This window comes from Neltuma alba, unplaced genomic scaffold (genome assembly GCF_004799145.2).
Source record: "Neltuma alba isolate B1F8T4 unplaced genomic scaffold, ASM479914v2 tig00012348_pilon, whole genome shotgun sequence".
Classification (NCBI taxonomy): domain Eukaryota; kingdom Viridiplantae; phylum Streptophyta; class Magnoliopsida; order Fabales; family Fabaceae; genus Neltuma; species Neltuma alba.
The window spans coordinates 155691-183232 of record NW_021636857.1 but is presented as its reverse complement, the minus strand read 5'-3'; the positions used below and the strand labels follow the sequence as shown (position 1 = coordinate 183232).

The following is a 27542-nucleotide window of genomic DNA, read 5'->3' as shown; positions in this document are numbered from 1 at the left end:
CTTGTATTTTAAAGACCTCATTATATAATACCATGATTTGATTCGCGCAACACAAACCTGATATAGATAAGATAGGGATGATTTATATTTCCCATTTGGTTGATTTTTTTGGACACACCTTGCCTGTGTATGTGTGCCTCCGCACAAGGGAAAGGGACTGAGACCTCAAAAGTTGCTGAATCATTACACACATGAACAGATCAAAATGAACAGTTATATTTTTTTTTTTGGGGGTCACTTTTTTTTTATACAGGTTGTTTTCTGCACCTAATTTCAGCTCCTTTCTTAATAATCTACAATTCATCTTTTCTGCAACTTGCAACTACACCACCACCGTCACTTTCCTCTTCCTTTCTCTTTCCTGTTTTTCTCCACCTCCTTTTCTTCCTTCACAAAATTTCAAATTTCACAAAATTACCCAAAAAACAAAATTAAAGATAAACGCTACAAAGCTCCGATTATCTTTGGCTTCTTGCTAAACTCTAACGTTAACAGCTCCACCTCTTTCCTCTTGCCGTGGCAGCTCCCACCTACAGATTCCGCCGGCGGCATTTTCAAAATGTTCACACCGAAGAGCCGAACCATCTGAACCGGCTGCACCACCGGCCCTGCCGGGTTGTACAGCCCCTCCATTCCGGTCCCTGCACCACCGACGACACTCTGGTTATTCCGGGCTTTCCAGTCAATGTAGAGCTGCCGGTCCGGTCCGGTCGACCTGTGGAAACTGACCGTATCGCCGGCTTTCAGGTTCTTCTCCTTCACGAACCTGCTCCATCCTTTCGTCAGCACGTAGCTCTGGCTACTATTCCAGTACGAGTACCGAAACCTCCACACTTTCCCTGCATCGTCCTCGAAATTCAAAAGCACCCCCTTCGCCGCCGCTGCCGAAACCGGGCAAGAAGCGACTCCGGTCTGCAACGGGAAGTTCTTCTCCGCGTGCTGCTTGGGTATCACCAATCGATTCAGCTTTCCCACGTCGCTCGGCGTGACGGTTTTCTCGAACAGCTGCTCACGCGCTTTCTGCGTCCGCTCGAAGCACGACCCTGCGCCGCCGTCCTTCCGCGACTTCCCGTTGCTTCCCCCGGCCAAACCTCGGTTGCGCTTGCTCTGCTCGAGTTCGTCATTGTAGGTGTGCTTCCTCAGCATGTCCACGATCTCGGCTTTGGAATGCGAGTTGAGGAAGGCCGTCTCGATATCGTCGTCCGACGCATCGTCGGAGCTGTTGCCGTTGAGGGGCTTGAAGTTGGTGACGGCGTCCTTGCCGCGGAACCTCTGGGCAGCGATGTCGTAGGCTCTGGCGGCCTCATCTTCCTCGTTGAACGTACCAAGCCAAACGCGCTGGTGCTTCTCGTATATCTGGGCCCCCCATCGTCCATTGGGTTGCGGCACCACTCCCTTGTATCTGGACGACGGCAGTTTCCTAGACTCAGCCTCAATAACGCTGCCATCGGAGTCCAAAACAGTGCTGGCGCCGCTGCCAACCCGGCAGAGACTATTTGGCGATGACTTGTGAGGCGTGACGTTGAGCGGCGATACAGTAGTCATGGCCGGAGAAAGCGATATGGACACCGAATCACTCGTTGTGCCTTCATCTACGCAACTACTTGCATCCATGTTTGCTTCTTATCTATGGTATGTGTGAGGAAAGCAAAAGAAGGAGAGGAAGAGAGAGAGAAGGAAGAAGGTATATGATTTTTTGGACTAGTGGAGAGAGAAGTGCGGGAATAGAGGAAGAGGAAGGAATATATATATAGGGTGGAAGGTGGGGGAGGGAATGTAATATATAATATTGAAGATAAAATGAAATGAAAAAGGAGAGTATTAAAATTATGAGGGGATACTGTTAGATGCTTTACTATGAATGGGGAGTAATAATAATAATAATAATAAGTTTGTATGTGGGGAAGATATGAAGATGATCATCAGGGTGGGTCAGTCAACTCAGCTGGAGGGTGCCCACAGTTATGGAACGAGCCAGGAAGATTCATACCCTCTGTCTAGCCTCCTTTTGTGGCAACAATCAAGATGCACCCTTATGTTAACATCAATATTAAAACCAAAAAATTAACTTCATCTTAAAATTTATTCGTTTTCAATTTTACCTCTATTTACTATCACCTTCTTCTGTTTTTATTTGATCTTAAATATAAGATTTTAATTTACTTTTTTTCTTATCATTTTTCAAAATATCCCTATTAATTGTAAGAGGCTTTCATCAAAGGATAATTTCAATCATTCAATGCACATATCGAATTTAGAAAGACCAACACATATTTGTGGCAAATAACCAATTTAACTAATTTTCTTAATGCTTCAAATTAGTTATCCAACTCTTATATTAAGACCAGAATGAAGTAGTGTATATATATGGGTAATACTTATATCAGGTTTCTTATATGTATTATATCAAGATCTCCATTTACGCATTGTCATATGTTCTATTTTGGAAGTGTCAATATTTAATAGTATTTAATTATAAAATCATATTAAAAAGATAAAACACATATACAGTAGTCACGTGTAACTAGAGAACTTGACATAATAGACATAAATAACTTGAAATAAGTATTTTCTAATATATATTATTTTTACATAACAATAAATTAGAGATAAAATTATATATTCATGCAATAAATTTAATAAAAAAATATTCACTGTATACCCTATTCATAGGACTATAGGAGTGTATAATCAACTACCACACGACTCATAATTATAAATAGAAAGATATTAATTTTTTGTAAGTAACCTATATCCATAATTATCAAAGTAAATATGATTTGACACACAAGGATTTGTTCAAATCTTTAGCTGAGTCCCAAAATGTATATATTTTTTCATTTTAAATATTATAGTTCACCTCAGTAATAAAGGTATTTAATTTAATTATGAATGGAAAAAATTAAAATTGTGATTGAGATGAAGGGGTGGGAGTATGTGAGAGTTGTGGGGAGTGGTATGCGAGGTAGGGCCCAAGTTGATGGGAATCACATGAGAGGTGGACCTTGACTCTGAAGTTCATCCCCCCAAGCTTTGCTGCTCTTTCTCTCACCTTTCACCACCATGCATCTCCTCTCTCTCTCTCTCTCTCTCTCTCTCTCTCTCATCATTAATTTTTCTCTCTTTTTTTTCCTGACAAAAATACTACCTCCGGCCCCTAGTATATGAATTTGATCTCAAATATAAAATTTTGATTTACTTTTTGTCTTATATTATATATTTTTTTCAGATTTTTTCATTGGTTGTATATTTTACCGAGCTCCCATCAAGGACAGCATCAATGCGCATAAATAATTAAAAAAAAAAGCGTTTTAAGAAAATCAATCCACAACACACAGATTAAATTGATTATTTTGGCCCTATATTAAAACACCGGAGGGAGGGTTCTAAATAAATGCCATGTGTATAATATATAGATGGATTATCTGCTACTGCTGCATGGTGATGGGAATCTGGCGTATTATTTGGAGTTTGCTTTTTATGGACCAATGGGGAAAAAGGGGAGGAAAAAAATAGAAAGGAGATTTTCCAGTTGGATGGCTTTGTGGGGTCTACACATCACACAGCACACAGATTGATATATATAATCAGAGAGGTGGCTAGGAGGCATAAGGATTGGATGGCCTTTGAGGAAGAAGTTAAAATATCATCATCCCAACAAAAATATAATTCCCTCTTTGGCTTCTTCTTTCTTCTTCGTTAGTCCCCTGGTTTCAGTGTGTCCTTGTTGTCCAGGTTCATCCACAAAGTTTTGGCATTATTTTTTTTTTTTTGTATAAAAAGTTTAAGTAAGTTGCATCTTAGAGACTTATTAGGACAAGACATGCATTTAGGCTCAGAGAGAACTTATATAGGTACTTACAGATCGCCTATCAATAAGGTTCTCATATTGGCAACGGGATTCTAACTCATAACCTTATGAGTTATGAATCAACTCCTTGACCAATTCTCGTTAATGACGTTATTAATGATTCTCCCATTAGATTCCCCCTTCTCCAACATTATTATAATAATCATTCCACATATAAACCAACTCCTCCTTAATTACTCTCTCTCCAAACATGTGCTTCTTCCTGTTTTGGTAAATAAAATTAAGGTGTAATAATTAATTCGTCTGTTTTGTTCTCGGTTTTGCCTTGGAATGAAACAAAACAAAGAAGCCATCCATTTCATATAAAACCAGGGACCTTCCGTTCTTTGTGAATTGTGGGGCTTATCTTGTTTTGCCCCATGCATTATCTTTCCCTCTCCAACCCCCAAAACCAAGCATCTCATTAACAATCGCTTTGAATTATCGTACACATTCACATCACAACCACATACAATATATATATATATATATGTCTATACATAAAAATCATTTTATGATTTTATCCTGTGGGTCCATTTTATTAGTATCTTCAAATTTAGGCGCATTAATCTGGGATTACTCATCTCTCCAATCAAATTAATAGCTTCCATTTATCACTATCTCCTATCATATCTTAATGAAATACTCAACAAGCTAGCTCTTATATTTAAAACAGAAGCTAATAACAGATGGTTAGTTTTTTTTTTGGCCAACAATTAGTTATTATTATCGTAAATAAAAAAGATAGATAGAGGAGGTCAGTGTACGGAGAAGTCCTGAGCGGGGGAAAAGGGCCCCACATGGACAGCAAGTGGATCAAAACCGAGGTCGGGACGACGGTGGGTTATTGTTTGTGCGAGCAAGCCTTCCTCAATGGTTTGTTGTGTAGGACCCCCCCGAAGAGATAGAGATGGAGAATAGAGATGAAAAGAAAATAAATAAATAAATAAATAAATAAAAAAGCACAGGCAGATTCCCACCAAAGCTTTTCAATTATACTTACCACCCCAAAAATAATTCCCATAATTCCACACTTACCTCAATTATTTGTCGCACATACACATTACCCCCCAATAATTATTTTGTTTCTGTTGCCTTATACTCACCGTCGCTACGTTTTCTTTTATTTCCATTTTGTTGCTTCTAGCTTACATATTTATCTAATTCTTATTTTTTAATTTTGGACCCATCGTCGTATCATTCATTATTATTAGTATCATTATTATTTATTATTATTATTATAAAAACATTATTATATTTTGTTTCTCGTAATTATGCCTAACTATACACCATTCTGTGTTTCCATTTTTTTGTTTTTTTTGGTTGATACCATGAGAGCATCATACTAATAATAAGGCTCACGAAACATGGTTCCTAAAATACAGTGGCTCACATCAAAATCAAAATACCATATTGAAACAAGTGTCTCATAAAAAAATATTATAAATACAGGGTCTCACATGCCTTTAATTCTTCCCTGAATTCTATCTGTCATGAAAAAGATAGAAATTAATTACGACACAAACATCGACCCACTTGGATTTTTTTGGTGTTATCCTTTTTTTCCCCTGCTGCTTATTTAGTTGTATAATTTCACTTTATGTCATGTTCTTTATAAACGGAGAATCAAAATGAGCACCTCAAAACTCCAATAATAAAAAAATTATAATGAATATTATCTTATACTCTAATGATTTTAATCTTATAATCTTAAGTTGTAATTAGATGTGGAATAGTAGAAGTCCGTCGGGGGGAGAGGGGTAGTAGAAGGATACGGAAACATTGTCCTTTCAGAAATGTCCACTCCGACCTAGTGGGAACGTGGGAAGGAAATGTGCTGTCTCAGACCGACATATTCGGATAATTCATATAAGAGGCTGTCATTCTGTGTTCCTACGCTCCATCACCCTTCTCATGCTCCCCCTTCTTTTGCCCCTTTTCACTTCTTGGATCACTCATTTCTCTTTAATACCACCTCATTAATCATACTACTATATCTTGTTTATAAATTATAAATGAGGTTTTATAATTAAAATCAGAAGTAATATTAAATAGGCTTTTATCTAGATCTCTCCTAGCCCTTCTGTCTGATCTTGCCCTATCTTATTAGATGCTAACGGTCTAGGTAAAATATGAGACATGTGAATTTTATTGTATAAACCTCATGTTTTAATATGATTATATCTTAGGATATATTGAATGAGTGCGCACGGCTTTATTTGATGTGAAAATTTCATATTAGATAAATTTAATTTAATATATACTACTATATATATAAATTTTGAAGTTTAATTGTGTTAATTTCATTCACGAATATGCAGTTTCATGCTCAAACACAATTTAGGGAGGGACTACGTATTTAACGAGCAAAATGGCTCTGGCTGTAATAATGTTATCTTGCCTGAGAGAATTGCGGAAAAATAATTATGATTGCTTAAGTTTTTATTTAAAACCTCCTAATCATCTACTAATCATGATCAATTAGGCTCTTTTAAAGTTAAGATTAAACTATCAAATTCTCACCAATCTGACCTTACATTCCAGCATCCACTACATACCTAGCAATAGTTTAGCGGAGAATCTGAGGAAAAAAAAATCATGAGAAAAGTTAACACACAGAAATATAAGCATAGTTAAATTGCGTATGTATTTTTAATCTTCCAAACCTAGCTAATACTACTACTAGGGTTTATGAAAAAGCATTGAATTCACATTCTGAGATAATGATATAAAGATCTTCAAAATCTACATTGCACGTGAATGATAACACAAAATCTTGGGAGAATTAAATATGGTATCATTTGTGCATAATCACATCTATAAAATATAAAGATGCATGAATCTTGTGCGCATATAGGACTTATGTTCATGTTTTTATTAGTAATTAAATTGATTCTTCACATAATATAGTCCCCTCTCTCATCATTAATTCTAATAATTCCACTCCGATTTGAAATTGACACTATTGTTATAAAATGTTTTTATGACTTGGAATGACTTGGCTTTTTCCAAATATAGTGTTATCAATAGGGGAAAAAAATCATAGGCTTTCCTTGTTTTTCCAATTATAAGTCTCTTTTTTTTTTATTTTGTTTTGTTTTTACTTTATTCACTGCCATGAAAAGGCATATGAAGGAGATTTTTTCTTCTTCTTAAGTATTACTCCTCCAGTCTTATATTTACACTATAAAATAGGTCTTATGTTTATGATTAGAGGGAGTATATTATATGTTATATTTAGATCAGTTGTCGGCGTACCCCATTTAGGGCTGCTAAATAAAATAATAAATATACACGTCATCAAATCTGATAAAAAGGAAGCGCGCATCAGAAATCCAACACTTTTGATCCCATCTAACTTTTCTCCATTGGTTGATTAATTAAATTAATCACACAAGTAATAATAATATAATATCTCACTCTTGGCTTTGCTAGCTAGCTAGCTTGTTTCAACTATCTTATATCCTCTCAAACAATTTGCTGACCAAAGTTAGGTCTAAATCTCTGTTCACAACCTAATTTAATTAATTAATTAGATAAAGTAATTATGGGTTTAAAGACCTTTAATTAATTAACAGATAGAGCCTGGCTAATCACTATTTGGTGCATTTCTAGTCACACGCCTTTTCCCCCCCTCTCTTTAATCATCTTCATCTTCATCGAAAATTAGTTAATTAATTAATTAATGGGTTTCCAAGCAATAAGTATAACTCGTTCAAATTGGCTCACCAACATGTGATTCACCTATTAGATTTATTATTACCTTTATTAATTAATTCCCCTATTGCCTTCACTATCTTAAACCACGCGCACCGATAAATATTTCTTTTTCAAACTTCTTTTTTATTATTTTCCCAATTCACAATGTGAATGCAAATAAAGTGCATTTGTAACTTTTTGACAAATAAATCCCAATTAATCTCAAAAGGCATTGGAGGTACTCTAACGACCTTATCCTTTTAATTTCTCATTCAAGCAACATTATAAGATACCAGTGTGATGATTAGGGAGTAGAGATTATATTTAATCATATTAATAGTGCTTAGATCAAGTAAATTAAACTTGATTTTCTTTAAATAAAATCAATAATCCAAATTTTAATTGGTCAAGGAAAAAAAATTACTTCGAGAAAAAACTACCCTAATTAAGTCGAACCAGGTGCCGTTTTAGTTGAACCTGATAATGTGAACAATATTGAAAGTTTTTCCATATAAAGACTAAAGTTAGAACAAAGTGTATTTTCAAACACTTCTGATTTGCCTTATACTTGAGCTCGCCAAAGGTTTTGGCTTTTCTGGTGGATGATGGCTTGGCTTAGTGGCTTAAGATTACAATGCCACGTGTCATCCACCATCGGCATCCCCACGTGCCAAATAAAGTGCCACGTTATGCACACTGAAAAACCAAAGATGCTACACGGTCTGGGATAAAAATCTCACACAGCAGCTATGAATCTTTGATTTTTATGCTCCTCTGGCTTTTTTTTGTGTGCTTTGAATCATTTAAAAATACACGAAACATACTTTATAATAATGCCCATAGACGCATAACACAAAAAGCAAGCCAGATTAAGCTCGATAATATCGCATGCTCAACAATAATTAATTAATTAGGGGTTAATTATTGTTTAAAAAATTTGGATTTTGAGACTCTTGTGATCACATCATCAGGATAACTTTATATCTATATAATTTGTTTAATAAGTGGGATATTTTTCTGTTTCTTCTTTTCTTTATTTTTAGATTCTATTGGCTTAAAGAGGATATAAATATTTGTTCCATCACGCTTTATTGGACCTTCTTTACCGTTGGATCTGTGTCATTATTTCCTAATTTACATTTTATATCACTATGTATTAATTAATTGACACTGAAAGTGACTTAATTAATTAATTAATTGAAAAAGTTATAGACTGCTAGTATCAAATGCTATGTGATTATAAATAGGTTGCGATGAAGAAATATACAGAAAAAGATTCTTAGTTATCTCAGAAGATCATGAAGATCACGGAAGATAATGTAATTAAAAGGTGAAATTAAACAGATAATGGATATATAAAATCAAGTGCACAAAACTGTAAGCTTTAATTTGTATTGGATTGGACAATTTAAGTACGGAGTTTGGCTTTATTTGATTTGTGATTCACGCCGAGATTGATAATTACGATAATAAGTAAACGCATGGATGGTCCCATTGGGAGAAATTAATTAAAAAGAAATGATGAAGATTGAAGAGTGCCGAGAAGGAAGAAGAAAAAGGAACAACACAAACGTAGGAAAAATGATTAGAATAGGGGACATATATTTGTTGTTGTGGAACTTTCTTGTGCGTCCCCTTTTTCTCACGCAATTCTATTTGTATTCCTGTTTGCTTCTTACCCCTTCCCTTTTATTTTTCATTCTGTTCACACCATATTGTGGAATAAATAATAATACTCTCTCCCCGTTATTATTATAAGAATTCTTAACATTTTTCATAATATAAGTGTAATATAATATTTAGTCTTTATAGTTTGTCTTCTTTTTTATTTTGATCTCAATAATTTCAAATCATAAGTTATGATGGTCCCTCAATATAATGTGTTTTTTTCCCCTGTTCAATAGAACATTAATTTTTGTATTTTAATAAGCATTTGGACTGCCAAAACTTATTATTTGAAATTATAAGGACTAAAATCAAAATGAGGATGAAATATAAGGAATAAACAATATACTAATGCTGTAATATAAAATGTTTTATTTAAAGTATTAATTCTTTTAGATCTAGTATCTCTGATTAATTATAAAATTTTCTAACCAATTATTCAAATTCTTCCTGCTGGTGACTTTATTGAGGGTAATTTTCACATGTTAATAAAAATAACTAATTTTATTAATTTATGTAAAATTGTTATTAATGTTTAAAGTAAGAAAACATGGGAGTTGTTTATAATAAGGAAATGACGGAATAACGATCTTTTCATTTTTAATCATACACTTGTATTTTCTAAATATATAGTTATAATTTCTATTTGTATTTACTACTCTGGTCCTATTTCTAGGCCATATAGAGAATATATTTTTTTAATCATATTTATAGAGCACTGAAATTTTTTTTAATATAAATATACAATTTTATTCTTCATTTATGATTGTGTTGACTTTATTTACATAAAGTATAATAGATATTAAATAGGGATGAAGTTAAAAAAAATTTAAATTTTAAATGAGAGTTAATGAAATTTAAGATTTTTTTTTATCTTTGTAAAACATATTGAAAATGATTTATAAATAAAACCAAATAAATATATTGTAAGAATTTGAAATGAGTATTACTTACATTTCTTATATATATTTATAAATAAGAGTACTACAAATAATTTTAATAACAAATGAAAAGTTACTACATCCTATATTAAAATTTATTATTACGTGCTGTTTTGTTATTATTGAGAATTTGTAATAATTATACCCCTGCAGTCCTTAATATAAGACTTTTTTAACTAATTTAATTAGATTAATAAAATTAGATAAGTTAGTTAATTATAAAAAAAATATAAGTTGTTTTTCCTAAAACACTATAATCATCTTTTTTAATATACTTCCTCCTTCACTTACTTGATTACTCCCTCTGTCCCTTACTATAAGATCCTATTTTTTTGAATAGGTTTATCCTTTTCTATGAAATCCTTTTTGAGTTTGTCTGAACATTTAATGGACTATTACCTTTTTTATCCCTAGGTTAATGCATTTGATATATTCTTTTTATTCATTTATCTCACTATTACTCTTTCACATCTACCAATTCATATATAGGGGTATATTTTGAAAAAAAATTATATTTGCTACATATTAATTGCTTTTAACTAATTTTAACTGTTTTTCTAAACAGCGCAATTTAGTTAAAAAGATCTTATAATAAAAGACGAACTAGAATAGTTGAGGAAATATCCATAGAAGTAATTTAGAAAAAACTGATAAATATGAGAAATAGGTCTTATATTTATGATCAAAATTAATTTAATAACTAGGCCTTATATCAAGAATCGGAGGAGTATTACATGATTCTTTTACTTTTTGTTGGCAGTTTTTGAGTCTTTAACTTGATCTAGCCCTAATTTATGTAATATAAATATAGTAATTGAAGGGGCTTAATTTTTTTATAGAAATGGGAATGGGAATGGCAAAAATTTAAGTGATGACGTGTGCCTGATAGATATTCTAGGACGTGGACAGTGACCATGCTTTGCGCGTCAAACCACGTGATGGTATCAAGCAATCCCAGAGCTGAGAGCAGCTCTCCAGCTCATAAATGCCTCTCATTATTTTATTAACTCTCTCCCCGACTTATCCTACGGTTATTAATACTTATTTTTTTAATTTTCTGATTCTCACTTACAAAAAATATATAAAAATGATTTGTAAATGTAAAGTGCAGATGAAATTGAAAATTTTTATTAGTTTAATGTATTTCTTAATATACAAAAATATGTTACAAATATATATGCTTATACTATGTTTTTTTTATTAATTAAAAAAATAATAACCAAAAGATTATTAAACACAAGTTAAACAAGGGCATTATAGTAAAAAAAGTAATTATATATTTATAGTTTAATTGTAATTGAGGCACCTGCGTTTGGATTTTCAAAAATGCAATGCCATTTCTAGAAGAAAGAGACAGGTGAATAGAGGAGAGATTGGTCAAGAGGAGGATAGGGGTCATTATTGTGAAGAAATATTGCGAAGAACCAGAACATTAATTAACGGCAGGCTGGTGGCAAAAAGGAATAAGCAAAGGCACCAAAGGATGCAAAAATACTGTTGGACTGAAAGAAGTAACAATCTACGTTATGTGCTGTAATCGACATATATGTTTTGTCATTGAATTGAATTTTCAGCCTATAATTCACATAGAATCTAAGTTGAACTACATTTTCTCACTGCTTATGATTTAGTTCGGAGAATTCCAATTAAATCCAACTGAAATAGTAAAATTTAATTTTTTTTTAATCTGATCAACAGGTTTTATTAAATAATTTTTTTAAAATGTTGCTAAAAGAGGCAAGTGTAGGGCTTTTTTTTTTTTAATTTTATTTCAGCCGGATTTAATTACCAGGATTTGTTTTTTCCGTGTTGGTGGGAGTTTAGGAAATGAGGGGTGCAAACCAATGAGAAGTGGGAAAACAAAAGGCACAGCTGGTGGAACCAAGAAAGGCGGCAAGCAGCCAATAGCTAATCACATATGCGCCTCACTTACATAATGCTACCTTTTCCTTTTTTGCCAACAGATAATACCTACATGTAATTAATAATATTAATAATAATAATTAAAAAAAAATTGGGCATATTCTTTCATGGAATCTAATCTAACTCTAACCCTAATTCTAAGTTGCTTTTCTTGACTAATCAAAGCTTCAACCCCCCATTCTCTACGATTCTTCTTTCCTTCCCACTTGACTGCTTTTCTTTTTCTTTCCTCCCTTTAATTTTATTTTAATTTTTTGTATATTTTTCTTATTTGTCGATATTAATGATTATGATCAAACTAATTTGAACTGTGCGTGTCAAGTGGATTGGGGTGGGGCCCACCATGTCTCTGCGTGCCACATAACTAATGGCCTCATGTCAAACAAACAGCATGTGCGCTCGCTCTCCCACACTTACAAAATTTGCACTAAGTCCCTAGTTTCTTGGAAAATTACAAATCCCCCCGTAAGATATTTTTCTTGGTCATCGTCACGAGGACTTTGAATTTTCCACGGGGTTTAATTCTCTAGAAAATGAGTCCATCAATTTCCACTTTATTTTATTTTTTTTAGGGAAATTATAATTTTAAATATTTTTGAACTCCCATGTTTTTGAGGTCTGAATTTTCAGAAATTTGTATTCTTCTTTCTTCTTATTATGGCGAGCGAATTTTATTGGTTCAAAGTGTGACGTTGACAAGTTTCCTTCACATGGGAATATGAGGTTGCAAGTTTGGGATGCCAGTTAATCTTAATTATCTTATTAAATAGTCTAACACTTACATCAAATCTAAGACTTAATTGCTTGATACATCAATTCAACACACTCAAAAAAGGCTGTTTAGCTCAAAGTCGTTGCTTTAATTTGATGGAACTTGCATGTTAGTGCAGAGTAGCTTAATATTCATAATAATAATATATCTAACCATCTTGTGACAAATGTTGATTGGGTCAAAGGACTTATAATATTATTTAAGCAAAAAAAAAAATAATGGTTTGAATTTTGTAAATGAAAAAAAAATATAAAGAGATTGCACAAATCCATCCAATACACTATTTCCGGTTCTTCATATAAGAGTTTGTTTAATTTTTATTTTTGTTCTAAATATAAGATCTCAATCCATTTCATCTATTGTATTTATCCATTTTTTAATGTATTTATTCTAATAATAATAGTTCTAGCCATTACACTTGATTATTAAGAATATCCTAGCAAGGACAACACCTATTTATTATTAATTAATTTAATTTAATTTTTTAATTTATTCAAGTCAGTCAACTAATTCTTATATTTAGGATCAGAATTAGTATTGTATATACGCATGACAGATTGGATAAGGATGATTTTTTTTTGGGCCAATTAGGATGATTTAACTTGTAAGCGTAGGCCTCATTATGTTACTACTAAATCAGATTTGACAATACGCACTTAAATGACGAAGTGATTATATATAAAAAAATAAATTATGAGCTCATATTATATGCAGAGGTAAAGACTAAGGTGTATTGTTTTTCATACCAAAAAAAGTGTGTTATTTATGACTTATAAGATATTATTGATTTTACCGTACACAGAGTATGGAATATTTATATTAGGTTGTAATTGTATGGAATATTATTTAAATCCTTTTCAAGTCGAATGGATATCAACATGTGTATTTGCATAAAGTTTGAGATGAGTTATATTATTAAAACTTCTTATAATTGTTATTGATATACTAACATTTAATAGTACTGTCTTTCGTTCTTGATATTAAGGAAATTGTTCTTCATAATAATAAAATTGAACTGCAAATTAGATCTTATATTAGGAAATAAAGATAATATGTTTTGCACAATGACATAGCTAGCTCCATCAATGCGGTTATGTCATTAAGCAATGAACAGGCGGATTAAAGAGTTGATGTTCCCTGCGATAAATTGTAAATATATATGAGCTAGTTAATTAATGTAAAAACTAATTAAGATAATTATTTTCTATTAATATGTCTAACTTTTGCGATAGTTTTTCAATGTACCCGTTTCAATAATTCAATTTAGTATTTTGTAGTAAAAAAATTGTGCAATAAGTAGAAAAAATTTAGGTCAAATTTCTTATATTCATTAATTCAGGTTTTCCAATTACACATAGCTATGTGTCTTTTTTTTTTCATATGAGTTTATAATTAAATCATAATTTTTAAAAATAAGACATATGATCATCTATGATCGGATAATTTAACATAATGAATAAAAGAAAATTGAGATAAGTGTTCTTTATGAAATTAAATTAATTGATTAGATAGACAAATGATATTGAGATCTTGCATATAAGATCATATTAAATTTTCTAACTAATTCCTATATTTAAAATTGGATGCAATATATAATACTACATCTTATATTTAGAATCAGAGTTAGTACTACCTTTGGTTCTTAATATAAAATAATTTGTAGTTTAAATTAAACTACAAATTAAATTTTATATTAAGCACTTTAAACCACAAAATAAATCTCATATTAAACACAGAAGGTAGTAGTAATTTAGAAGTTGAATTAAGTTATGACCTGTAAATAATTTTCCGCCAAAATGACAAGAGATCTTAAATATAAGATCTAATTTATAGTGCAAATTATACTAAAAATTAAATCTTATATTTAGGTCTGGAAGTAATAGTAATTAGGAGTGCAATTTGTCATTTATGAGCTTTCTATTACTACTTTAGCAAAGAAATACACATCAAAGATCTAAGAAAATTGTTATTAATCGTCAAAAGTAATTTCAAATTCTGAAAAATTTAATACAAAAGTTTTAAACTTCTGTAACCCCTTTTCCATTGTAGTTTATTCTCTTTGCTCCACATCACTAGCAAACACATTTTGCTGTATCAGAAGTTAATTTGCTCAGTTTTTCTTCATAATAATATATTTAATCATTGATCACCCAGAAGTAATAAGATCAAGCTTTCCATGTAAATGATCCTCGCCTGAAGTCTCTGGTCCAAAACAAAGAAGAAGAAATCTCACTTCAGGTCCAAATCATTGTTTGGGCTTCGTCGAAACCGAATTTCTGGGCCCAAATCATTTATCAGTTTGCATGGGCGAGATGTATTGCCTTGAAGGAGAACTTCCAATCTCGATTGATTCTGTTATCTTGTTCAATCCTTCTAGCAGAATGGTGTCCAGTGCTTCGCTTGCTCACAGTGCATTTCTGAGGTTTTCAACTTCCCTTCATGGGGAAGTATCATCATCCTCATCAAGCTGTATGGGAACTTCTCTCAACTTCTCACGCTCTTCTTTCTCTGGTTCGTTCACTTTTTCAACTCCAAGTCACATTCTTTTTCAGATTTTTTGCGCAGTGAATTCAATTCAGAGGACTTTGTTTGGATTCTGTTTTTGGGGAGGTTTTGGAATTCTTTCTTTTCTTGTTTCACGTCTTCTGATGGTTCAATAGAGGATATCTATTTGATGGTTTTCTTTGTTCCAGGAAACCAGTCACCTTCTAAAAGGCAGCTTGCGATTTTCTCCAAGAGGCTGTCGGGATTGCAGGAGGCAATGAGAATCAAAAGGTACAATTTCGGCAAAGCCTTACTCTGTCTGTAGCTGATTGAACTTGCGTGTTCACTTTATAATCCAAATGTCTGATGTTGAAGTGTTTATTAAGTTGGTATGTCAGACTTTCGTTCTTAATGCAGTTTTCTCATCTGTTTATGAGATGTAATTCTTTTATGAAATATGCTCCATGGAATTTGACGAAAAGAATTGGGTGGGTGGGTGGCTGGAGGGGGTGAAGTTTTGGGACAATTATAACTGTTTTTTAAAAATTTCTTTGCATACAAAGGGATTGAATGGATTTCTATGATTTATATATAAAAAGCAAGCTCTCAGTCGACATTTCATTTGATGTGACGACTGTGATTTTCGTTTTTTTTTTTTTTGACTTGATAACATTCCACGGCGTGTCTTGCATAGAAATAGAGCATGTGGGAAACCTCACTTTCAACAATCCATTTTCCCCACGCTGTTTTTCATCTTACATGTTTTTGTCACAGCAAATCTAGAAATGTAAGGTGAAAATAAGAAGTTTATTGCATGCTCCTCTTAAAAAAAAAAAAAAAAAAACTTTTGCGATTGTTTGTTTGTTTTCAATATCTGAATAAAGGTATATAAAAGAAAAAACATTCCAGTGATGTTTTTTTGTAGCTTCCAACTCCTTGTATGTTATGTCTAGAGAACGTGAACTCGGTGTTACAAAGCCTAGAAGAAGGCCTCCACTAAGGCGTGGAAAATTATCACCACGTTTGTCTGTCCCTGATCACATTCCAAGGCCTCCTTATGTAGGTTCGGATATACTGCCTGAAATCTCCAGTGAGTATCAAATTCATGATTCTGAAGGCATTGCTTGCATGAGGGCTGCATGTGAGCTTGCCGCTCGTGTCCTAAACCATGCAGGAACTCTCGTTAGGGTAGGATTTTATCATTCAAACATTTGTTATAAATCATGCATTTATCTGAGATTCAATTTCTCCTTCATGTCAGAGTTCATTTCATTACTGCTCCAATTATTTCTGTATATTATAGGATTAGGACTTATGGACAGCTACACAATCTGTGATGTGATATTATGTGCCTGTGTGCATATTAATGGTTATATTTCACATATTGGCGTACCCTTCCATCATCATAATTACCATGATGTCTTGACAGCATGTACTTCAAAAAAATTTTCAGCTTCTTATAAAAGAACTTGATATTACATGCCTCCAGATATCTTGGCGTAGCCTCCACTTGACTTTGGGTTTTTTGGGGAAGTGTGAAAGATTTTTCTCTTCCCAGCCATAGAATAGTCTGATGGCCTTTATTGGACTGTAAATTATGTCAGTTATTTTGATCCGTTAAGATAAGCATTTAGCTGCCGTGCATGGGTGAGAACTTACAACCGAGAACATTAGGAAGTTTATTTCCATCACGCTGATTGAGTGTCCCTTTTTAAGGACAAATTGGCATCTTCTCTCTCTCCCCCGGTCCCTCCCCCCCCCCCCCCTTTTCATGATGCTATTCTATCCTTCCTTATCAACTACTTCACAATTCACAGTACGCTCATCTTTGTGTCTGACATCTATTTGGTTTATATTGTCAGCCTTCTGTGACCACAGATGAAATTGATAAAGCAGTCCATCAGATGATAATAGATGCCGGTGCTTATCCCTCACCTCTTGGCTATGGTGGATTTCCAAAAAGTGTGTGTACGTCAGTTAATGAGTGCATGTGCCATGGAATTCCTGATTCTCGGCAGCTACAGGTTTTGAAGGACTGAATTATCGTATGGTTTATCCTCATTATGCAAATAACTCATGGCTGATGAGTGATAGCAATGATCTCTTTTGCAGAATGGTGACATTATTAACATAGATGTGACAGTCTACCTGAATGTATGCTCCTCTATTCTTAATGATAAATATATTTTGGTTTACTTGAACACTGCTTTTATCCCTATCTGAAATTTCTTCAATCAATTGCAACGCAAAACTGGGTTTTGCTATCTACTTTATTTCCTGGATATCTAATAGATTCCTTTGCTTGTTTGTCAACTTACTTCATCCCTGTAAGTTGGGGGAGTGCTTTATTCATTTTGTTAAGTTTCAAAAATGTAAATCTTCTCCGATGTCTTTTTTTTTTTTCACTGGCTTTGACGCTTGAGATTTCATTTTATCTGGTGCCAGAAGTTGATTAACCACTTTGTGGTTAATTAGTGAATCAATTCCCAATGCAATTAATATAATCAGTATTTGAACATGAGTTTAGGTAGATATAATTTGAACCGATGTTTAAGCTTTCCTTTCCTATGAGTTTTCCTATTAATAAAGAAAAATTGAAAGGAAACCAAAGTGTACAAGTATAATGATCTGTGCATATCTGAGAAATATCCATATAGTTTCTGTTATATCTTCTGTAAAACTAGCTGGATTATGCATGTGTGCTTGGAACATATTTCATCTCAGAGAATCAAATCATACCAGCTACTTATGCGTGTTTAATTTCCTGGTTTCTAAATGGGACTGTCGGCCTTTATTTATGGTTCTCTTTATTTTATCTCCTTTGTTCAAAGTTCAAACACGTTAGCCATGGTTTATTTGTGCCAGTTATTGTATTGTTTATTATCATGCAAGCTATACATATTCTCTTCTTTTCTCCATATGATGCTTTCAAAGATTGAATAATGTTAAAAGTTGCATCATACTGCTGACTATCATGATGTGTTACCTAGAGGGTCATTAATTATGATTCATTTGGTTGCTATAGTTGACGCCAAGTAATCCATCTTTCCCCATTTTATATGCTGTCATAGGGATATCATGGAGACACATCAAAGACATTTTTTTGTGGGGAAGTCAGTGAAGCAATGAAAAGCCTTGTTAAGGTGAGTGATTGGTTGCTGATATTTACGGAGAAAAATAAATTTTGCCAGTATAACCTATTGTATATTGAAAGCATATTACTTTCTTCATGTATTTTTTTTTGTTATCTTACATGTTGATTCCCCAGTTAATAATGCCTCGTATGGAAACATTTAGTATATGAATTGGTCGTATCATTTGATCTGATGGTTGCAGGTAACTGAAGAGTGCCTGGAGATGGGAATAGCTGTTTGCAAGGATGGTGCAAGTTTTAATCAAATTGGAAAGAGAATCAGGTACAGTTTGTCAAAATCTTATGCGGAAATGATAGAATCGGGGTTTATAAAGAGAAATTCTGTTCAAAATAATGGTGCCGGCATCTGAAAACACTAATAACTTCAATTGACCAAAGAGAAGATCCAAATACATTTTCACTAGAATTCCACAAGACATTCTCTAACTGGATTCCTTATCCTTTTTAATTTTATGACTAAAATTTGGAATAAATAAAATACACAACATAAACTGACACGATAACTGATCCTAGACTTGAGCGTAGTGGCATACATGCATCCTACAATCTGTTTTGACTTGTTCAGCATCCTCTCCACCATCTTCCATCATTGTGTTGATCATGTGATGGTACAGACTCTAGCTTGGTAGGGTACATGCATCCTACAAACTGCTATCATGGGCAGTTACTGAACCTCTTTCGGTTTGACTTTTTCTGCATCCTCTCCACTATCTTCCATCGCTGAATTCATCACATGACGTACCTTATTAGAAAATAAGCCTAAAAGTTTGTAGAAGCATAGATGTTATATTTTGATCCAGCATGCACTTGAAATTTTGCTTTTTCCTTTGAAGCTTCGCTAAATATAACTGAAGGATTATATCAAAAAGAAAATAGCATGGGACAAAAGGGGAAACTAGATTTTTTTCCTATAAACTGAGATCTTTTTTCGAAATTGGCACATGAACTACAAAACACCATGCAACATAACACTTGCTAATATTTAAGTTTAAAATGTAAAATAAAAACCTCATGGAATATCAAACACCAAACACAACATCAAGGGAGTTATTTGTGATTCAAGATCATGTGACAAAAAAACTAGAAATGATAAATTTATGGCATAAGGACACAGTTAATTGCACAGAGTAGAAGACTGTGTCTATTTAATTCTCTTTTCTAGCCATCTATATTGATTTCGTACGATTGAGAGTATGATCAAGGACATGAAAGCAATTTGACTGGAAAACGTGAAGATTTTATTAGCTAGCTAAGATATGCTTAAAAGAATAATAGATACCTAAACAGACACTCATATGGTTCTCTATACATATATGTTTAAAGTCGCTATTGGGGCTGAAAATATCCAGATAATATGAAAACTATCCACGAAATTGCCCAAGAAAATTATGGATTTACTGAGCGTTTTAGTTTTACACTTCTAAATTTAAATGTTTTAGTGAAACTTAAACGAATTTTGCTATAAAGACGGTTTTAATATAAATAAAAGCCATTTTATTGAAGTGGAAGCATTGATGTGTATTTTGAATGAAGATTTCGAAAATAATGTATATGATATCAGGAGTTTGTACATTTATTTATAGAGTCGCAGTCTTTGACATCCTTTCTATGTAACTCTATAGATTTTAATTTTTTCCCCCTTGTGAGATGTTATTACAGCGAACATGCTGAAAAGTATGGCTTTGGTGTAGTGGAACGTTTTGTTGGGCATGGTGTGGGAGCAGTGTTTCATTCGGAGCCAATAATCCTACATCACCGTAAGTGATCTTTTAAATTTGACATTTTCCTCATTGCATTTACTGTATCAGAAGCTAATGTTGGCTCCATCATTTATATATTCGGGGAACCTAGTTGCATGTTAGTGCTAAATTTTCAACTTCAGGCGGGAAAATTTTCCTGTTTTTATACAGAGTGCCAGGTCATTCACTTCAAAAAATTTTTGTTGATTATTACAAATGAGACTAGTAAAACGGTGCTTGTGCTTACTGATTCTTATCCTCTTTTCAAGTCGGTGCTAGAATCTCATGAAAACCCAAAAAAAAAAAAAAAAAAAACCCAAAATAGCCCTGTATATTGCTTCCCTTTGAGGTGTGATGACCGGTTATATATTATAGAGTCTTGTTTAATGCTTGACAGGTAATGACAATCCTGGTGTCATGGTAGAAGGTCAAACATTTACAATCGGTAAAGTTTATACAGACTGCTTCTCTCTATTGGTCAAGCTGGGTGTCAAGTCTTTGAATTTTACTTTTTTACCCTTAAAGTTCAACATCAAATGCAGAACCCATTCTTACAATGGGAAGCACCGAGTGCATTTCATGGCCAGACAACTGGACAGCCGTAACAAAAGACGGAAGTCCCGCTGCACAGTTTGAGCATACCATTTTGATAACTCGCACCGGAGCTGAAATTTTGACAACATGTTGATCAGGTAACTTCTACTTTTTTCGCACAAAGATCAGGTCACTTCTAAAGTCTTAAAATTATGCATCTTTGCAAGTTGTAAAATTTGTGTGTTCTTCACTCTACCACTGGAGAAATTTACATGAAATTTATGCACATGCAGGTGAAATGCCCCTTGAGAACCTCAAGGTCACTATCCCTACAGAATCCCAATGTTGAGGGCACTCACAGTGGAGATGTGACATGGAGATAGAGAGATTCAATGGTAAGCCTTTTATAAAATTTTTTTACGTATACTCTTCACACGTAAAGTCAGTGCAAAGAATTAATAAAAACTCATTACAATAGATTTATCAGTGGATTCTGTCTCTCAGAAGTCCGCATTTATGAGTAATTGACTTTTTTTTGTTTTGGCTATAGAGTTATTTGACTTTCTGTGCCCATCTTAGGTGCAAGGACAACTGTAGAGTTTCTGCTACACACCAAGTCAAAGCTATTAGCATAAAGCATTAAAGCTTTCAGTTGGACCTGCCTCAAAAAAATTGTGGAATTGTAAAACAATGCAGGCATGAACTATGTATAGGGATTGTCTAATTTCGTATTTGGAGGTCCTTGGAAGTCTTCTTAAGATGAGAATTTTAAAAGATTTCTGGATATAGGCCACAGGAACAGTAGACGAAGCTGAGCAGGATGTGCTTTTTCCAGTAACGTTAATCTCAGTTCGTTGACGAAAATGAATTTTCGAACCAGTGCACAACTCAATCATAATTATAGCATATTGTTGACGAATGTTAATCCCTGGACCCTCTCAAAAGAAAATGTACATGGATGCATGGAGTAGATATAGATAGGTTTTCTGAAATCTTCCCTTTTCCTACTTAAGGGTGTGTTTGGATGAAACTAAACCGTGGTTTGAAAAAGTGATTCTGGAGAATAGATTTTGTGAAGAATGATTTTGTAAAAAAGTGATTATGAGAAGTGAGAGTGTTTGGATAGTTGTTATCAGAAGCATTTTTTATATATACAAATTACTAAAAAAAATACATAAGTTAATATGATAATTATAAAAAAAATAGATTTTATGATATATTTTAATTTGAAGGAATAAAATTGTTAATAATATATTTTTTATCAACATAATTAATAATACATAAGATAATATAATTAATAAATAATTAATATGTATATATATTTATAAAATATAAGATTAAATATGTTTATAAAAAAAATAACAAGATACATATTCTATAGGCTCTCACACTCTCCCTTTTTTCTCCAAAAGCAAAAAATTTTTGCTTTTTCCAAAACCATGGTTTTGGTTTTTGGGTGGTGTTTGGGTGATTTATTCCCCAAAACTATGGTTTGGGGTGTCACCCAAACACACCCTAAATCTGTTGTTGAAATTGTTGCAAGTTCAATTCTGACTCAAGTTATTCATCATCACTTTCCTAAGAAAAGGTCTAAATTGCTAATTTTCTTACTTGGAATATCAGCTGCTAAGGTCAATCGCTTGATTATTTGATCTAAATTTGTTATGAATTATTATTTACTTTTAATTTTTAAAATAATTGGACTGTCTATATTGACTGGACAATTAACATTTACTTGAAACAGCCCATTCTTTTATCTCAGATTGAGACTATTCAAATTAAAGAAAGCAGGTCAGGTCAAAATAAATAAATAAAGTAGGGATTACTTGGAAATAAGATAAAATTATATTTAAAGTTGCATGTGTTATGAAGTTGTTGACGGTTAGGAATAAAATGTCTCAACTTGTAGAATCTGTCTTATTATAAAGTAAAAAAATTTCGACTTGGCAACTAATGGCTTCTAGCCAGTAAATTCTCGTGAAGTCTATATACATACGTATATATTATTGATACAGATTAGCAGCCACTAGAACCAAGATTCCTCTGCCAAATCGACTTTTTAATGATAGTTTTATCTGTAATTGTCGATTAAATGCTGCCACGTCCCTATATATTTAGGGTGAAAATGACCTACTGAGATGGAAAATTCAAGACAGAAAACATGAAGGAACCAGATCCTCTCAGAAGCAATTTTCTCAGCGTCCCCCAGAATCCTAAAATCCTGTCCGTTTAAATGATCGAAAAGCTTACATTGCAACAAGTCATCAAGCTGTCCGGTCCCACGAACTCCAGCAATGCGTCTTCATTCTTCAACCGTCAGTTTCTCGGTTTCTCTCCCCTCTTCTGACCCCCTAACTTTCGGCTTCTCTCTCCTCATTACTTGCTTTTGGGTTCTTGTATTAAAAACAGAACTTTTTTTTTTCGGTGATGGAAAAAAAAAAAACAGGACTTTTGTTGAGGATCAGATTCGCCTAGTGAAAGAGAACCATACACATGCAGTGTTTCTACATATTGGTGATCCCTCAAGTTTCTATGCTGTTCAGTGAGTTAGCGACAAAGACTTGACCCACAGCCCTCCAATTCAGAACGAGGCTTTACTTGCGGTGGCTCTCGAAATGTCGCTAAAGAGAGGATTGGCGAATGCCCTGTGTTGCAGGGAATTAAAGCGGAGGAGGATAAGTAGTGAGAAATAGATGTGAGGTTGAGAAAGAACAGCCATGGAAGGTGTGCGATGAACAAGATGGCTATTTACCAACGGGCGTGTGGGGGTCCGAAGACGGGAAGAGAAAGAGAAGTCCAAGGCTGAAGACGCACTGCTCGTATTTGTGGGACCAAACATACTGAGAAGACATTCAATTTTAAAGCTTGATGACTTGGCACAATATGAACTTTTAGATGATTTAAATGGACTGGATTTTAAGACGCTGAGGGACGCTGAGAAAATTGCTTCTGAGAGGATCCGGATCCAAACATGAAGCTTCCACGCGGGTGTCTTTGTACGATTGGCTCTTGTCCGAAGCCAACCTTTTTATACCATGTACCGTTTATTTTATACGTAACCGAAGACCAACGTGGGATAAATACCGATTTTTCTAATGGTTTCCCATTTATAAATATGAAAGTCTCTCTTGGATCCACCATTCTGCTCTCAGCTACTTCCTCCTCCATCACCATCGTCTATGGCTTCCACTGGTTCTCTGAAAATGGCCTCTTCCCTCAAGAATTTTCAGTCTTTTCCCAACCAAAGCTTGAAATTTTCAACAACCCATCAAGTTTCTCCATCCTTCAAAGTTTCCCACAACTCCAGAATCTCAGCTTTCTTCTTTAACAAGCCCAATCAGCCGCAACAAGATCCTCCAAAGCCAAGTAAGTATTCTCTCACCCCCTTTTTCCCCTTCCTATTTTCTCTTTAATTTCCAATTGTTTGATCCTTTTCCTATATCCGCGCTTTCTTAGAGGATCAAATCTACACGAAAAAAGTTTCTTCTATTCCTTCCTGACTCACTGATGAGCTGCATAATTCATACGGTGCAGGCAAAGTTCAAGAACTGAGTGTGTATGAGATCAACGAACGTGACAGAGGCAGCCCAGCATACCTGAGGCTAAGTGGAAAGCAAGAGAACTCACTGGGGGACTTAGTTCCATTCAGCAACAAGCTCTACTCTGGGGACTTGCAGAAGAGGATAGGCATAACATCAGGTCTATGTGTGCTCATACAACACGTTCCTGAGAAGAAAGGAGACAGATATGAGGCTATTTACAGCTTCTATTTTGGGGACTATGGCCATATCTCAGTTCAAGGAGCTTATCTGACATACCAAGACACAGTTCTGGCAATCACAGGAGGGTCTGGTCTATTTGAAGGAGTACAGGGACACGTGAAACTTCATCAGATTGTGTTCCCTTTTAAGCTTTTCTACACTTTCTCTTTGAAGGGTATTGCAGATTTGCCTGATGAACTCACAGTGAAGGCTGTGACTCCTTCGCCCAGTGTTGAGCCTTCTCCTGCCGCTAAAGCCGCTCAACCTCAGGCTGCTATTCCTAACTTTACCACCTGATCTTATGTTACTTTCAACTATTTCTGTTTCCTCAATGGATTATTGTCATTGTCCTTATTATTTCCTTTAAGCCTTGATCCTGAGATACAATGATGTTTGATTGTCAATCATTCTAATATCATAATGTACTTTTTAATCTCCGTCTCATGATGCAATTGTATTGTTTATTTTTGTATGTGCCATTTGAGCTTGGAGGTATGTCTTGGTTTTGGTGAAACTTAAGAATTTAACTCAGCTAAATTTTTTTCTAATCAAAATAGAAAGATTTTATGGTTGAATGCAAAATGAACTAGTTGCAATATGTGCCTTTGACGATGTGTTTGAAACTCTATTAGTTTCAGTCAAAATGTGATTTTGATCAAAATAATGTGGGAATAGTTTTATCTCAAAAGCCTATTCTCAATCAGTTTCTAAACATACAAACAAATATTCTCTCGCAAGCTATTCTGATCCCCCCACTCCAGCTATGCATTGTGTGTGTGTGTGTGTGTGTGTAATACCTCCAACTAATCATACAACCAATTGAAGATATTATTGGTGTCTCTTGAGATTTGAGAATCAACGTGATCTCTGTTTTCTTTGGGTTGATTCTGAATGAAATCCCTGAACCCTTTTTTTTTTAATAATTTTTTTTAATTTGACGCATTAGGCAACTTATTGTCCGCATCACATGGGAAGACAGCATCGGTGTGCCAAATAGTAGATAATTTATTAAAATTAATCAAATCGGAATCGATTTATGGACTTCGTGGATTTAAATGAATTTTATGAGAATCATTATGAGATTTAAAGAGGAAAAAATGTAATCACAACAAGTATAAATGATTGTGATTGCATACTGCTCAGTTTGTTATGAGATTTTTTTAGTAATTACATTTATTTCTCTGAATCTTATAGTAATTCTTCTAATTTTGTTATATTTTAGCTATAATTTCATTGTACTTCCTTTATTCGAGCGATAATTTTTTATTGGGGATTATGCATAAATAAAATTAATTTCTTAAATTATTATTATTATTTTTGGACAGAATTCTCTTAAATTATTAAATAGCCAGAAAACTATAAAACGTATAAACTTGATAAGAAGCAGTTAGAAAAATAAAGAAGCACTAAAATGTAAAAAAAAAAAAAAAGCAGTTAGAAGTAATACTTTAAAGAAACTAACACATATTTTTTTATAAGTAGTTATTCTAACAAATTTTTTTAGTCTCTATAAATTAATTATCTAACTCTCACAAAGAAGTGAAAATTTATTGTGTTTTGGTCCTTTTAATCTCTGACCTTCTTTACCTTGTAATGAGAAATTGCAACTCAGGTTTTCTGTTAAACTCACCAACAACATAGTAAAATTTTCTTGTATGTTGATTTACGTTAATTTTCTTGTAGTGTAATACTCCTCCGGTCCTTAATATAAGACCCATTTAACTAATTTGATTAAATTAAGGAAGTTAGGTAAGTTAGTTAATTATAAGAAATGTGACACGTTTTTCCTAAAACACCATAATCATCTTTCTAATACCCTCTCTCCCCTTCTACTTGATTATGGTTGAGGGAGTATTCATAGGGGTAATTTAGAGAACATTGACAATATGAGAAATGGGTCTTATATTTAGGACCAAAACCAACTCAATAATTGGGTCCATATTAAGGACTGGAGGAGTCAAAGCAGATCTTTATTTAAGACATAAATGAATACTTTTGTCACATCTATATTTCTGTACATATTTTATTCTTTTAGATAGAATCAGTACATTTATTTTTAAAAAAACAGTGGGTATGAGAGCGGACTTGTGTCAGGCTTAATTCCCTCTTTTTGGATTTTCGGTCAGGATCCATTAACCTCACTGTGGGCTATTATGGGCTTCATTAAGGGGTTCTGGGCTTTTCGTCTTAAGAGATCCAAAATAACCATTAAAGGAATGTGGGCCAGGTGTTTAGGCCTATCTGCTAGCCCTTATATGTCTCTATGTGTTCCTAGTTTTGGGCCAGTACTTATGGATTGTTTCCATTTTATAAAACAAGGAATTTTTCTAATCTTCTTGTTCTTATTTTTCCCCCTCTTTCATGAATAAAAGCAAAAATAAAAAAATAAAAATAAAAAGAGACTTCCTTTATATAACTCCTTTACCCTATTAACCCAAAAAGAAAAGGAAAGCAAAAAAGCTCCGTTACGCAAATTCTGAGCCATGGCTTGCTGAAGTGTTTAAAAAAATAAATCCCAATTATGATTCTAGGCTCTAATTTGGTTTAAAAAAATAATCAGGTTTGCTTAAACTAATTTTTCTGTGCTTCAATATTTTTTCTTAAATTCCGGATTAAAGGACAAAACAAAATCAGATTTTTATACATCATTTTATTTCTCCATCTAGAGAGGTTATTATAGTAATTATAATTCATAAATGATATCACTTGTTTATCATAATTTTTATACTATATATGAATAAATAAATTAAAGTAAATATTAAATTTAAACAGGATTAATTATTATTTTTGCAGGATTAAGTGTTCTAAAGTAAATTTTATAAGCTGGAGGCTTGCTTTCTGTCGTAAACAAATCCTCTTGAAAATGCCACCAAAAAAAAAAACAAGAAGAAGATTCGTTTTGTACGCGACGCCACGGCCTCGATTATTTTTCCTCCGATCCCATCCGCCGCCCTCTCTATCTCCGTCGCTCTTCTTTCATCACTTATTATTACTCCTTTTATTTATTTTTTAATTCATTT

The 27542-nt window shown here is 33.5% G+C and overlaps 3 protein-coding genes across 7 annotated transcripts; 2 read left to right on the top strand and 1 right to left on the bottom strand.

The window, feature by feature from the left end:
• Positions 1 to 200: 200 nt before the first annotated feature.
• Positions 201 to 12304, bottom strand: LOC114726227 (AP2/ERF and B3 domain-containing transcription factor RAV1-like). 2 transcript variants are annotated; one of them, XM_028912810.1, is made up of 2 exons: positions 12295 to 12304; positions 201 to 1596 (listed from the first exon to the last, which is right to left on the bottom strand). In XM_028912810.1, exon 2 carries the CDS (start codon positions 1543 to 1545, stop codon positions 445 to 447), a length of 1101 nt encoding a protein of 366 aa, XP_028768643.1. In that variant the 5' UTR covers positions 1546 to 1596; positions 12295 to 12304; the 3' UTR covers positions 201 to 444. The 2 variants fall into 2 exon arrangements, with proteins under 2 accessions (XP_028768643.1, XP_028768642.1); XM_028912809.1 differs by lacking the exon at positions 12295 to 12304 and having other exon boundaries at positions 201 to 1672.
• A 2905-nt stretch (positions 12305 to 15209) lies between these two features.
• LOC114726209 (methionine aminopeptidase 1B, chloroplastic) lies at positions 15210 to 21753 on the top strand. Of its 4 annotated transcripts, XR_003738484.1 has the most exons (12): positions 15210 to 15361; positions 15544 to 15625; positions 16288 to 16522; positions 17197 to 17358; positions 17447 to 17488; positions 18406 to 18477; positions 18671 to 18750; positions 20148 to 20245; positions 20625 to 20672; positions 20770 to 20919; positions 21055 to 21156; positions 21341 to 21753. XR_003738484.1 is itself a non-coding variant. In XM_028912783.1 (11 exons), the coding sequence occupies exons 1-10, from the start codon at positions 15232 to 15234 to the stop codon at positions 20913 to 20915; spliced, it is 1095 nt and encodes a 364-aa protein (XP_028768616.1). In that variant the 5' UTR covers positions 15210 to 15231; the 3' UTR covers positions 20916 to 20919; positions 21026 to 21155. The 4 variants fall into 4 exon arrangements, 3 of the variants coding, with proteins under 3 accessions (XP_028768616.1, XP_028768618.1, XP_028768617.1); XM_028912783.1 differs by lacking the exon at positions 21341 to 21753 and having other exon boundaries at positions 21026 to 21155; XM_028912785.1 differs by lacking the exons at positions 21055 to 21156; positions 21341 to 21753 and having other exon boundaries at positions 20180 to 20245; positions 20770 to 20860.
• Positions 21754 to 23940: 2187 nt separating this feature from the next.
• On the top strand, positions 23941 to 25017 carry LOC114726236 (allene oxide cyclase, chloroplastic-like). Its single transcript, XM_028912818.1, has 2 exons — positions 23941 to 24127; positions 24296 to 25017. Exons 1-2 carry the CDS (start codon positions 23941 to 23943, stop codon positions 24817 to 24819), a joined length of 711 nt encoding a protein of 236 aa, XP_028768651.1. The 3' UTR covers positions 24820 to 25017.
• Positions 25018 to 27542: the final 2525 nt, after the last annotated feature.